This window comes from Loxodonta africana, chromosome 4 (assembly GCF_030014295.1).
Source record: "Loxodonta africana isolate mLoxAfr1 chromosome 4, mLoxAfr1.hap2, whole genome shotgun sequence".
Lineage (NCBI taxonomy): Eukaryota > Metazoa > Chordata > Mammalia > Proboscidea > Elephantidae > Loxodonta > Loxodonta africana.
In genome coordinates this window covers 54,399,120-54,411,392 of record NC_087345.1, presented here as the reverse complement: position 1 = coordinate 54,411,392, position 12,273 = coordinate 54,399,120, and the positions used below count along the sequence as shown (strand labels likewise).

General features: G+C 38.4%; 1 protein-coding gene across 1 annotated transcript in view; it reads left to right on the top strand.

Moving 5' to 3' along the window:
- OTOGL (otogelin like) overlaps positions 1-12,273 on the top strand; it is a 191,098-nt gene that overhangs the window by 123,515 nt on the left and 55,310 nt on the right. The window contains exons 35-36 of the mRNA XM_064285124.1: positions 3,160-3,239; positions 3,550-3,630. Of these exons, the coding sequence (XP_064141194.1) occupies positions 3,160-3,239; positions 3,550-3,630 (161 nt within the window). The remainder of the gene's footprint in view (positions 1-3,159; positions 3,240-3,549; positions 3,631-12,273) is intronic.

Here is a 12,273-nt window from a genome sequence, read left to right as displayed (position 1 = left end):
TATGATATATGAGAGAAGGCAGTTTTATCTGTGCTTATTTTCTTAAAAATAAAAGCACCCTATTCTTTCTGAAAAGGAGAAATCTTCGCCATTCATTCAAACCCCTTACATTCACAAATTGCTGGCCATCAAGAGAAAGAGGAGCGACAGCGGGAGGCTAAGCAGTGGGGCATGCACTTGGGGAAAGAGGAATGAGAGAATGAGAACTGAGGTGATAGTCAGCTCAGGCTCTGTGGAGGAAGTAGAGCTATATTTTAAAGTGTCATTTGGCTAGTTTATTACTTCTTAAGGCATACGCAATCTCTGAGGTGGTTGAACCCAAATCCCCAACGGTTTCGATTTACTGGCCAGTCTTCTTCTTGTGTGCCATCGAGTCAATTCTGACTCATAACGACCCTATAGGACAGAATAGAACTGCCCCCATAGGGTTTCCAAGGAGTGGCTGGTGGATTTGAATTGACAACCTTTTGGTTGGCAGCTGAGTTCTTAACCACAGAGTCACCAGGGCTCCCATGGCACATAAAAACAAAACAAAACAAAAAAAACCAAACCCATTGCTGTCCAGTCGATTCCGACTCATAGCGACCCTACAGGACGGAGTAGAACTGCCCCATAGAGTTTGCAAGGAGCACCTGGTGGATTCAAACTGCCATCCTTTTGGTTAGCAGCCATAGATAGCTCTTAACCACTATGCTACCAGGGCTTCCGATGGCATAAAGCCATTGTTAAAAATATGAACATCTAGTGTTAAAAACAGAATCCCTGGTGGCAAAACAGTTAAGTGCTCCACTAGTAGCTGAAAGTTTGGTGGTTGAAATCCACCCAGAGGCACCTTGGAAAATAAACCTGGTGATTTGCTTCTGAAAGGTCACGGCCTTGAAAACCCCATGGAGCAATTCTGCTATGTACATACGGGTCCTTATGAGTTGGAATTGACTCAAGAACAACTAGCAACAACAACAATAAGTGTTAAAATTATAAACATCTAGTAGAAAATGAAAGTTTTTATGAGAAAAGGTATCAACTAGCATGCTGTAGAACATGTAAGTAAATAAAATTTTTCCTGTTATATAATGCACCTTTTGTAAGAACTGCTCTGCCTCTGAGACATTAAATTTGTCAGTTAGAAGTTGTATAGATTAGCAGTCATATGGCAAAATAAGAAGGAAGCCGCTATGGGCTACTATGAGAGAAGGCATTTAAGTCAGTGGTCTTTGGAAAATAATGTAGGAGGGATGGGTCTGGTTTTGACTTGAATAAAAAAGTGGCAAAATAATTGAGTTGCATAAAAATTAGTGTTAATTTCATGATAACTGACTTCCCCTAGTGTTTTCAGCAACCTAGAAACTAATTTTTCTTCTGTCCTCTGCTTGATAAAGTTTAGAGTAGAATAGTAATATCATCAAAAAGCAAACCAAACCCAGTGCCGTCGAGTCGATTCCGACTCATAGCGACCCTATAGGACAGAGTAGAACTGCCCCATAGAGTTTCCAAGGAGCACCTGGTGGATTCAAACTGCCGACCCTTTGGTTAGCAGCCATAGCGCTTAACCACTACACCACCAGGGTTTCTAGTAATACATAGATAGGTTAAACTTCTGTTATACAAATTCATCTCATGCAACAAACAACGGACCATGTAAGTTACACTGTTCATGTTAAAAAAAAAAAAAAATCATTGGTGAAGGAGACAAACAAGATATGGCTGTGTCTCATGTTAAGAGCAATTTAAGCCTTTCTTGGTTTTTAGTGTTGCCTGTATTTCCTATTGGGTTGTATTTCCTTCCGTGATTCGCGCGCCCTCTGGTGGCAGCACTTACACCTAGTGTCAAGGTCATTTCCATCCCCAATGAAAAAGGCCTTGGACAGTTTTGGTTCAAATTCTTTACTTTACTAATGAGACAATTGGAAATGTTTTAAATATATTAAATATATCATTACAACCTGCTAGGGTATCTGAGAGGCCGACAAGCAATCCTTTTCATGACAATATTTGCATTAATTCTCTGTAGAACGTATGAATCTAATAATTAGAGTTGGTTGTACATCAAGGAAGGAGACCTGGTGGTGCAGTAGTTAAGCATTTGGCTGCTGACTGAAAGGCCGGAGGTTTGAACCCACCAGCCGCTGCATGGGGAAAAGATGTGGCAATCTGCTTCTGTAAAGATTACAACCTTGGAAACCCTATGGGGCAGTTCTACTCTGTCCTACAGGATCACTATGAGTTGGAATCAATTCGATGGCAATGGGTTTGGTTTGGTATATAAAGGATTGCATTTATTTCCTTCAAACCAGACAAAATTGAACTCTGAGCCCCATTTGCACTTGAAAAAAAATTTAATCTCAGTCATTTTCCTGACTTCATTCTCTTAGAGGAAATGCATTCACAATGGTTCCTCCTATCTTTGGCCCACAATGCCCAAGCTCCTGTCATCTTGAAATTTGGCACTCTTGCTTAGCTTCTGTGTCACATACAAGGGCTGTACATCCTTACCAGGATCGGACTCCCTGGATCTTAACACCTGGTCTCCTCAGACTCATATGCAACCTTCTTCTCCCAGGTACTGCCAGAAATCTGGGCACAGTCTTTGCTGCTCTTGGGAGCTGTGTCCTCTGCCCCTCTTCTCTGTTTTCAAAGACCTGTAACCATCCCTCACTCCCATTTCTTCCACCCGGAGCCTCTAATATCTTTTCAATAACTTTAGAATTTTATAATAGCCATGGAGAGCCACCGAAGATGCTGTTTTTGTCCTATAAACGTCCTTTAATCAAGAATATTTAAAAAAACCTGCCTATCTGCTTGGAAGTGGGGGAGTGTAAGAGTGGACAGAAACAGTAGACCAAATATAGGCTAAAATCCCAATAAATTATTTTTTAGTATCTTCACTAATTTATATAAAATGGTGTTAGTGGACCCCAAGCATATCTTTTGAATATTCTGTGTTCAAATCTGCCTTAATCATTGATAATATGCTTTTATCATCAGTTATCTTGTGATTTCATAAGATAGTATGATGAAGTGGTAACAAATAGAGCAGTTGGTGCTCGAGAAGGGGGATACAAGAATTTCATAATATCTTAGTTGCGTAAGTTAAATGAAGGTTTTTTTTTTAATTTCAAACTTTTTTTGATTTTGTTTTCCTTCTTGTTTCATATAAAGGGTTGAAGGATGCTTGCCCTACTGCCCTAAGAATATGATCCTTGATGAGATCACTCTCAAATGTGTTTATCCAGGAGACTGTAAGTGTGAACTGTCTTCATTTGTTCTGAGAAGTGAAACACTTGAATATTATTTCTCTATGATGGCAAGAGATAGAGAACAGAATTTTTAGACAGACAATAAACTTATAAGATTCTTCTTCAATATTCCTTCCATAGTTATTTATTCCTAATTACTCTCCAAATCATTTTAATCTTGCCTCTAACATCCCTCCTGCTTTCTCTGTCCCAAAGCATTATTTCCCTTTAACCTAAAGATTCCTATATCAACTATGTGGGCTTTACTTTAAACAAATACAGTTTAAGGAAAAGAATCTTTGTTTCTTTGTAGGCATACCTCCCACAGAACCAGCATTAATGACACCTACTAGTCCACCACCAGGTAAGCCGTCTGTACAACCCATGTTTATAGGTATTGTTACAATTTTAAAGTTAGTATTATGTAGTTTAAGTCTTGGAACACTTGTAACAGCTACTGTTACTAGTATTATCTCATCGACTAGAAAATCCAGCACTTACTTTTTCTTCATTAAGGAGCTGTTCACTGGTTCAGCATGCCTCATTTTTTGAAAGGTTTCTGCATGTGGCCCACCCCTTTCTCTATTTGATGTAGTATGCATAAATAGGATTTCCCTCACATTTTTGCCTAGAATTTCGGGCAGTCACTGCCTGTCTGTCTATGTGTGTTGCTATGATGCCGAACGGATTTCAGTGGAGTTTTCAGACTAATACTGACTAGGAAGAAAGTACTAGCAATCTACTTCTTTGAAAATCAGACAAAGAAACCCTATGGATCACAACAGAACATTGTCAGATCAGCAGCCTATTGTATCAAGCAGTGTTTTGTTCCATTGTTCATGGAGTCACCATGTGTCAGGGTCCATTCAATGACAGCTAACAACAACAAAGTCTTCTTAAATTTTTGCAGCAGTTGAGTTGGCTGTAAATGAGATGTTGATGCAAATGAACTTTTTCTTTAGTGTCTCCATTCCCATTCCTGTGTTCTTTTCTGTCCCATGGTTGCGAGGAGACATTCTGGGCTCACATCCTCCCTTTTCTATCTCACTATAAAACTTGCTTTTAGGAAAGAATCTAATAAATCCATCCACAGTGACTGGACTTAATGCATTACTTTTCCATAGATTCAATTTAGATAAATTCTTTTGATTTATTTGACAAGCTAATTTATTTGTGTGCCAAATCTGCAAGGCACTGTCCTGGCACTAGGAGGGGGAGGAAGGAAGGAGTTTAAGGTAAATAATTCACAGCCTCTACCCTAAAACAGCTAGTAGTCCATAGGCTATTGTGATATTATAATAATAGTAAATATAAGCAGCACTCAGGAGGGGCATTATACTTATTTTAGAAGTAGGGTCTCAGAAGGGTCACAGAAGATAGGAGTTGGGTAGGGTAAGAAAGGGAGGAAGTATGATCCAGCTAAAAGGGATAGCATGCGTAAAGGCCTAGAAGTAAGGCAGTACATGTCACACGTTGGGACTTCGAGCAGGTTAGTATGTCTTGCGCATGCAATGGGAGGGAAATTGTGCCAAGAGATGAGATGGAGGAGATTATGGGGGCCAGATCACAGAAGGTCCATGGCAAGAAATTTGGATTTTTTTTCTGAAGACAATGGAGTACTCATCGAAAGGTTTTAATGAGTCCTTTGACATCTTCAGAAATAACAACCTCACTACAACCATCACTATTACCACTATTCTTATCGCTGTTATTGTTAGGTGTTGAGTCAGTTCCGACTCATAGTGACCCTGTGTACAACAGAATGAAACACTGCCCTCCTCACAGTCCTTGCTGTGTTTGAGCCAATTGTTGTAGCTGCTGTGTCAATCCATCTTGTTGCGGGTCTTCCTCTTTTTTGCTGACCTTCTACTAAGCGTGATGTCCCTCTTCAGGGACAGGTCCCTCCTGACAACATGTACAAAGTACGTGAGACAAAGTCTAGCCATCCTTGCTTCTAAGGAGCATTTTGGCAGTACTTCTTCCAAGGCAGATTTGCTTGTTCTTCTGGCAGTCCATGGTATATTCAATATTCTTCGCCAACAGGGTAGTTTTCATGCATCAGTTCTTCTTCTTTGGTGTTTCTTATTCATTGTCCAACTTTCTCATGCATATGAGATGATTAAAAATACCATGGCTTGGATCAAGTACACCTTAGTCCTCAAAGTGACATCTTTGCTTTTTAACACTTTAAAAAGGCCTTTTGCATCAGATTTGTCCAATACAATATATTGTTTGATACCTTGACCGCTGCTTCCGTGGGTGTTGATTGTGGATCCAAGTAAAATGAAATCCTTGACAACTTCAGTCTTTTCTTTTTTTTAATCATGATACTGCTTATTGGTCCAGTCGTGAGGATTTTTGCTTTTTTTATGTTGCAGTGTAATCTATACTGAAGGCTATAGTCTTTGATCTTCATCAGCAAGTGCTTCAAGTCTTTTTTACTTTCAGCAAGCAAAGTTGTGTCATGTGCATATTGCAGGTTGTTAATGAGTCTTCCTCCAATCTTGATGCTACGTTCTTCTATTGTTGAGTCCATTCTGACTTATAGCAACCCTAAAGGACAAAGTAGAACTGCCACATGGGGTTTCCAAGGAGTGGCTGGTGGACTCAAACTGCTGACCTTTTTGTTAGCTGCCAAGCTCTTAACCACTATTTATTGTTTTTTTTTTTTTTTTTTTGTATCTGCCAGGCATTGAACTAAGAACTTTCTATACTTTGTATCCTTCGGTACTCACAAGAATCCTATGAGAGAAGTATTATCATTATCCTTCTTATAGACTAAGTAATGTTTTTTGTCTTGTGGAATTTTAATCATCAGTGAGTTTACAATGGTTTAAGACATATTTTGGGGGAGGAGGGCTAAGGTACTTTTCCTACATCTTTTAATCTATGGAGGGAATAAGTCTGTGAACAGGACTGCACATCCTAACCCCCAGGGCATAGACTATTAATTTTTCTAAGTACTGCTATCTGTTTTCAGTTCCCTAACATCCCACAAATCAATATTCAACATATACCTTGACATCTAAAATTATTTGAACCACCACTTTACATAGGTAGAATACATGGACTATACTCTGTGACTCTTAGTGGTAAGAAAACTATTCTGAAAGTAAAACTATTTCTATTTTCAGATGACATGATCTTGTATATATAATATCCTAAGAAAGCTGGTAAAACCTATTATAACTAATAAATGAATTCAGCAAGGCAACAGAATACAAGATAAATATACAAAAATTAATTGTATTTCAATATTGAACAGTCCACAAAATGAAATTAAGAGAATGATTCTATTTACAGCAGCATAGAAAAGAATAAAATACTTAGGAATAAATTTATCAAAAGAAGAGTAAGACTTCTATGAAAACTGCAAGACATTATTGAAAGAATTAAGAAAATCAAAATAAATGGGAAAACATCACTTGCTAATGAACTGGAAGACTTAGTACTATTAAAATGGAAGTACTCCCAAAATTGATCGACTGATTCAATGCAATCTCTATCAAAATCCCAGCCAACTTCTTTGTAGAAATTGACAAGATGACCCTAAAATTCATATGAAAATGCAAGGGGCCCAGAATAGCCAAAACAATTTGAAAAACAAAACAAAAACAAACAAAAAACCCCCAAAACAAAGGTGAAGGACTCACACTTTCTAATCTCAAAACTTACAACAAATCTAAGGTAATCAAGACAGTGTGACAAAGACATAAGGATAAACATTAGATCAATGGGATAGTATTGAGAGTCCATAAATAAACCCATACATTTTGAATTGATTTTTGAAAAGAATGCCATGACAACTCAATGGTGAAAGAATAGTCTTTTCAACAAATGATATTGGGACAATTGGATATCTACATGCAAAAGAATGAAGCTGGACCCCTGTCTCAAACCATGTACAAAATTTATCTAAAAATGGATCAAAGACTGAAATTGAAGAGCTAAAGCTATAAAACTCTTTGTGGTGCTGAATTAGGCAATGGTTCTTAAATATAACACCTAAAGTACAAGAAACAACAACAAAAAAAATTGGACTTCACCAAAATTAAAAAAATTTGTGCTACAAAGGAGAACAATAAGCAAGTAAAAAGACAACCCACTGAATTGGGGGAAAAAAAATTGAAGTCACATACCTGATAAGAGACACATCCAGCATATATTAAGAACACTTACAATGCAATAGTCAAAAGATAAGTAACACAATTAAAAAATGGGTGAAGGATCTGAACAGATATTTCTCCAAGCAAGACATACAAAGCAAAAGAAAAATGCTGGACATCATTAATCATTAGAAAAATGCAAATTAAAACTACAATAAGATACCATTTCACACTCATTAGGATGGCACTAATAATGAAAATGAAACCTGGTGGTGTAGTGGTTAATAGCTACGGCTGCTAACCAAAAGGTTGACAGTTTGAATTCACCAGGTGCTCCTTGGAAGCTCTATGGGTAGTTCTTCTGTGTCCTATAGGGGAGATATGAGTCAGAATCCACTCTATGGCAACGGGTCAGTAATGAAAGACAGATAATAACAAGTGTTGGTGAGGATGTGGAGAAACTCGACTCCCTATTCATTGCTGGTGGGAATTTAAAATAGTGCAAACACTTTGGAAACAATTTGGCAGTTCCTCAAAATGTTTAACATAGCATAGAATTACCATATGGCTCATCAATTCCACTCATGGGTATATCGAAGAAAAATGAAAACATACATAAACACAAAATTCTGTACATGGATGCTCAAAGCATCATTATTCATTTTAGCCAAAAGTGAAAACAACCCAAATGCCCATCACCTGATGAATGAATAGAGAAAATATTGTATGGACATACAGTGGAACGTTATTTGGCCATGAAATGACATAGTGATACATGCTACAACATGGATGACCCTTGAAAATGTTATGTTAAAGGAAAGAAGTAAGTCACAAAAGAACTCATATTGTATGATTCCATTATATGAAATATCCAGAACAGTCAAATCATGGAGACAGAAAGTAGATTAGTGGTTTCCTAGCTTAGAGTTGTGGAATGACATCAAGGACATCATACATGAAGAAAGCAAGAAGTCATTAAAAAGACAGGAGAGAAAGAAAAGACCTAAGTGGATGTCAAAAGAGGCTCTGAAACTTGCTCTTGAATGTCCAGTAGCTAAAGCAAATGGAAAAAATGATGAAGTAAAAGAGCTAAACAGAAGATTTCAAAGGATGGCTCTCGAAGACAAAGTAAAGTATTATGATGACATGTGCAAAGACCTTGAGATAAAAAACCAAAAGCGAAGAACATGCTCAGAATTTCTTAAGCTGAAAGAACTGAAGAAAAAAGTCAAGCCTTGAGTTGCAATACTGAAGGATTCTACAGGGAAAATTTTAAACGACGCAGGAAACATCAAAACAAGATGTAAAGAATACATAGAGCCACTATACCAAAAAGAATTGGTCTATGTTCAACCATTTCAGGAGGTAACATATGATCAAGAACCAACGGCACTGAAGGAAGAAGTCCAAGCTTCACTTGAAGGCATTGGCAAAAAACAAGACTCTGGGAATTGACGGAGTACCAATTGAGATGTTTCAACAAATGGATGCAGGACTGGAAGTGCTCACTTATTTATGCCAGGAAATTTAGAAGACAGCTACCTGGCCAACTGACTAGAAGAGATCCATATTTATGCCTAATCCCAAGGAACGTGATCTAACCAAATGCAAAAATTATAGAACAATATCAGTAGTATCACATGCCAACAAAATTCTGATGATCATTCAAAAGTGGCTGCAGCAGTATATCGACAGGGAACTGCCAGAAATTCAAGCCAGGTTTTTTTTTTTAGAAGAGGATGTGGAGCCAGGGATGTCATTGCTGATGTCAGATGGATCCTGGCTGAAAGCAGAAAATACCAGAAAGATGTTTGCCTGTGTTTTATTGACTGTGCTAATGCTAAGGCATTTGACTGTGTGGATCATAACAAATTACAGATAACGTTGTGAAGAATGGGAATTCCAGAACACTTAATAATTGTGCTCGTGAGGAACCAGACACAGATCAAGAGGCAGTTGTTCGAACAGAACAAGGGGATACTGCGTGGTTTAAAGTCAGGAAAGGTGTGCGTCAGGGCTGTATCCTTTTACTGTACCTATTCAATCTGTACAATAATCTGAGAAGCTGGACTATGTGAAGAAGAATGGGGCATCAGGTTTGGAGGAAGATTCATTAACAACCTGCGATATGCAGATGACACAACTTTGCTTTTTGAAAGTGAAGAGGACTTGAAGCACTTACTGATGAAGATCAAAGACCACAGCCTTCAGTCTGGATTACACTTCAACATAAAGAAAACAAAAGTCCTCACAACTGGACCAATAAGCAACATCATGAGAAATGGAGAAAAGACTGAGGTTGTCAAGGATTTCATTTTGCTTGGATTCACAATCAACACCCACGGAAGTAGCAGTCAAGAAATCAAAAGACGCATTGCATTGGGCAAATTGGCTGCAAAAAACCTCTTTAAAGTGTTTTGTCACCTTGAGGACTAAGGTGCACCCGACCCAAGCCATGCTGTTTTCAATTGCCTCATATGCATGTGAAAGCTGGACAATGAATAAGGAAGTGTGAAGAAGAATTGATGCCTTTGAATTGTGGTGTTGGCAAAGAATATTGACCATATCATGGACTGCCAAAAGAAGGTACGAATCTGTCTTGGAAGAAGTACAACCAGAATGCTCCTTAGAAGCAAGGATGGTGAGACTATGTCTGACATACTTTGGACATGCCCTCAGGAGGGATCAGCCCCTGGAGAAGGACATCATGCTTGGTAAAGTCAGCGAAAAAGAGGAAGACCCTCAATGAGATGGACTGATACAGTGGTTGCAACAATGGGCTCAAGCATAGTAACAATTGTGAGGATGGCACAGGACTGGGCAGTGTTTCATTCTTTTGTACATAGAGTCGCTATGAGTCGGAATCCACTCGACGATACCTAACAACAACAACGACTAACAAGGTTAGATAGAAGTCAGGGGGAATGTGGAATGTGTGGTGACTGCTAACAGGTATAGGGTTGGGGGCGGGGAGGGTAATGAAAATGACCTACACTTAGGTTGTGGTGATGGTTACACAACCCTGTGAATGTACTAAAACTATTGAATTTTACAATTGAAATGGATGAATTTTATGGCATGTGACTTATATCTCAATAAAGATGTTAAAGAAAAGGAATTGCACTGAGCTCTCACCTACCGAGGTTTCAGCTTAGTAACTACAATTGGGCCAGGTAGCTGCTGGTCTTCTATAAAAAAGATGTTTCAGTTTCATTCCAGAAATAATATACTTATTTTCTAAACCCAAACTGCCCATGGTTTTTGTATTGACTTCCTGTTTCACATCTTCTCCTTACTTTACCATACAGCCAATCCTATCTGAGCCTCATTAAAAAAAAAAAAAAAAAAAAAAGGAAAGGGGGGGAAAAAAAAAAAAAAACCCAGGGATGAGATGGGGTTGCTGTCGTTGAATGACCATCAACTTTTCTGCAACAAAAATACCATTTATAAAAACCAGAGCCCAGGGATTATAACCATTCTCCTGAAATTAAATAAATCTATAGCACCAAGAACAAAACACAAATCAATGTATTAATGCACCATCCTTCCTCATAGACATACTACTGTGATATATTCTAATCAATCTACTTTCCTTAGAGAAAAGTAACACTTTTTCTTTTCCATTTAGCTCTGATTTTCCCAGTCAAGTTGTTGCAGAATGAATTCCTAAATATTGAGTTGGATTCTCCTATTGACTTATGAATGTTAGAGGAAAATAAATTGAACACTTTGGTGAGGAATACATAGGAGTAAAATTCTATACCAGATGTTGAGATAATTCTTGAGTATTATAATTCTACACCCAGACAGTGCTAATACATTTTGATGGTTTTGGAAAACAACGAGCTCCTTCACTGTTGAGACTACCCAGCCTCCCACCCTTTAGAATTTTCCATGACTCTGTATTTGTATTGGGTTAGTTCTTTGCCTCCTTTTCTTTTGCTTAAAAATTCATGGTGATGGAAATGAAACACTTAAGTCTGTGTTAAACATTAGATTCTCTAGAAGACGCAACATTTAATACATCAAGAACACTGTTCATATGATCATGGAATGGTTGTTTTTGTTCTTTATCTGTTCAGAAAGCTTGAATTTATAAAATAAGTAAAAAATCAATGTTATTTGTAGATTTGTTTAACTAAAAAAGTAAATATTCTTTTATGTCATTGTAGTAGGCTGAATAATGGTCCTGCAAAGATGTCCTCATCCTAATCCCTAGAACCTGCAAATATGTTACCTGACATGGCAAAAGGGATTTGGCAGATGTAATTAAGGATTTTTTTTTTAATATTTTTTTTTCTTCGTATTGATTGATTTGTAAACTTTAAGTGAAAGTTTACAAATCAAGTCAGTCTCTCACACAAAAACTTACATACACCTTGCTACATACTCCCAATTGCTCTCCCCCTAATGAGACAGCACGCTTCCTCCCTCCACTCTCTCTTTTTGTGTCCATTTCGCCAGCTTCTAACCCCCTCTACCCTCTCATCTCCCCTCCAGGGAGGAGATGCCAACATATTCTGAAGTGTCCACCTGATCCAAGCTCACTCCTCACCAGCATCCTTCTCCAACCCATTGTCCAGTCCAATCTGTGTCTGAAGAGTTGGCTTTGGGAATGGTTCCTGTCCTGGGCCAACAGAAGGTCTGGGGGCCATGACCACCGGGGTCCTTCTAGCCTCAGTCGACCATTAAGTCTGGTCTTTTTACGGGAATTTGGGGTCTGCATCCCACTGCTCTCCTGCTGCGTCAGAGGTTCTCTGTTTTGTTCCTTGTCAGGGCAGTCATTGGTTGTAGCCAGGTACCATCTAGCTCTTCTGGTCTCAGGCTGATGTAGTCTCTTGTTTATGTGGCCCTTTCTGTCTCTTGGGTTCGTAATTACCTTGTGTCCTTGGTGTTCTTCATTCTCCTTTGATCCAGGTGGGTTGAGACCA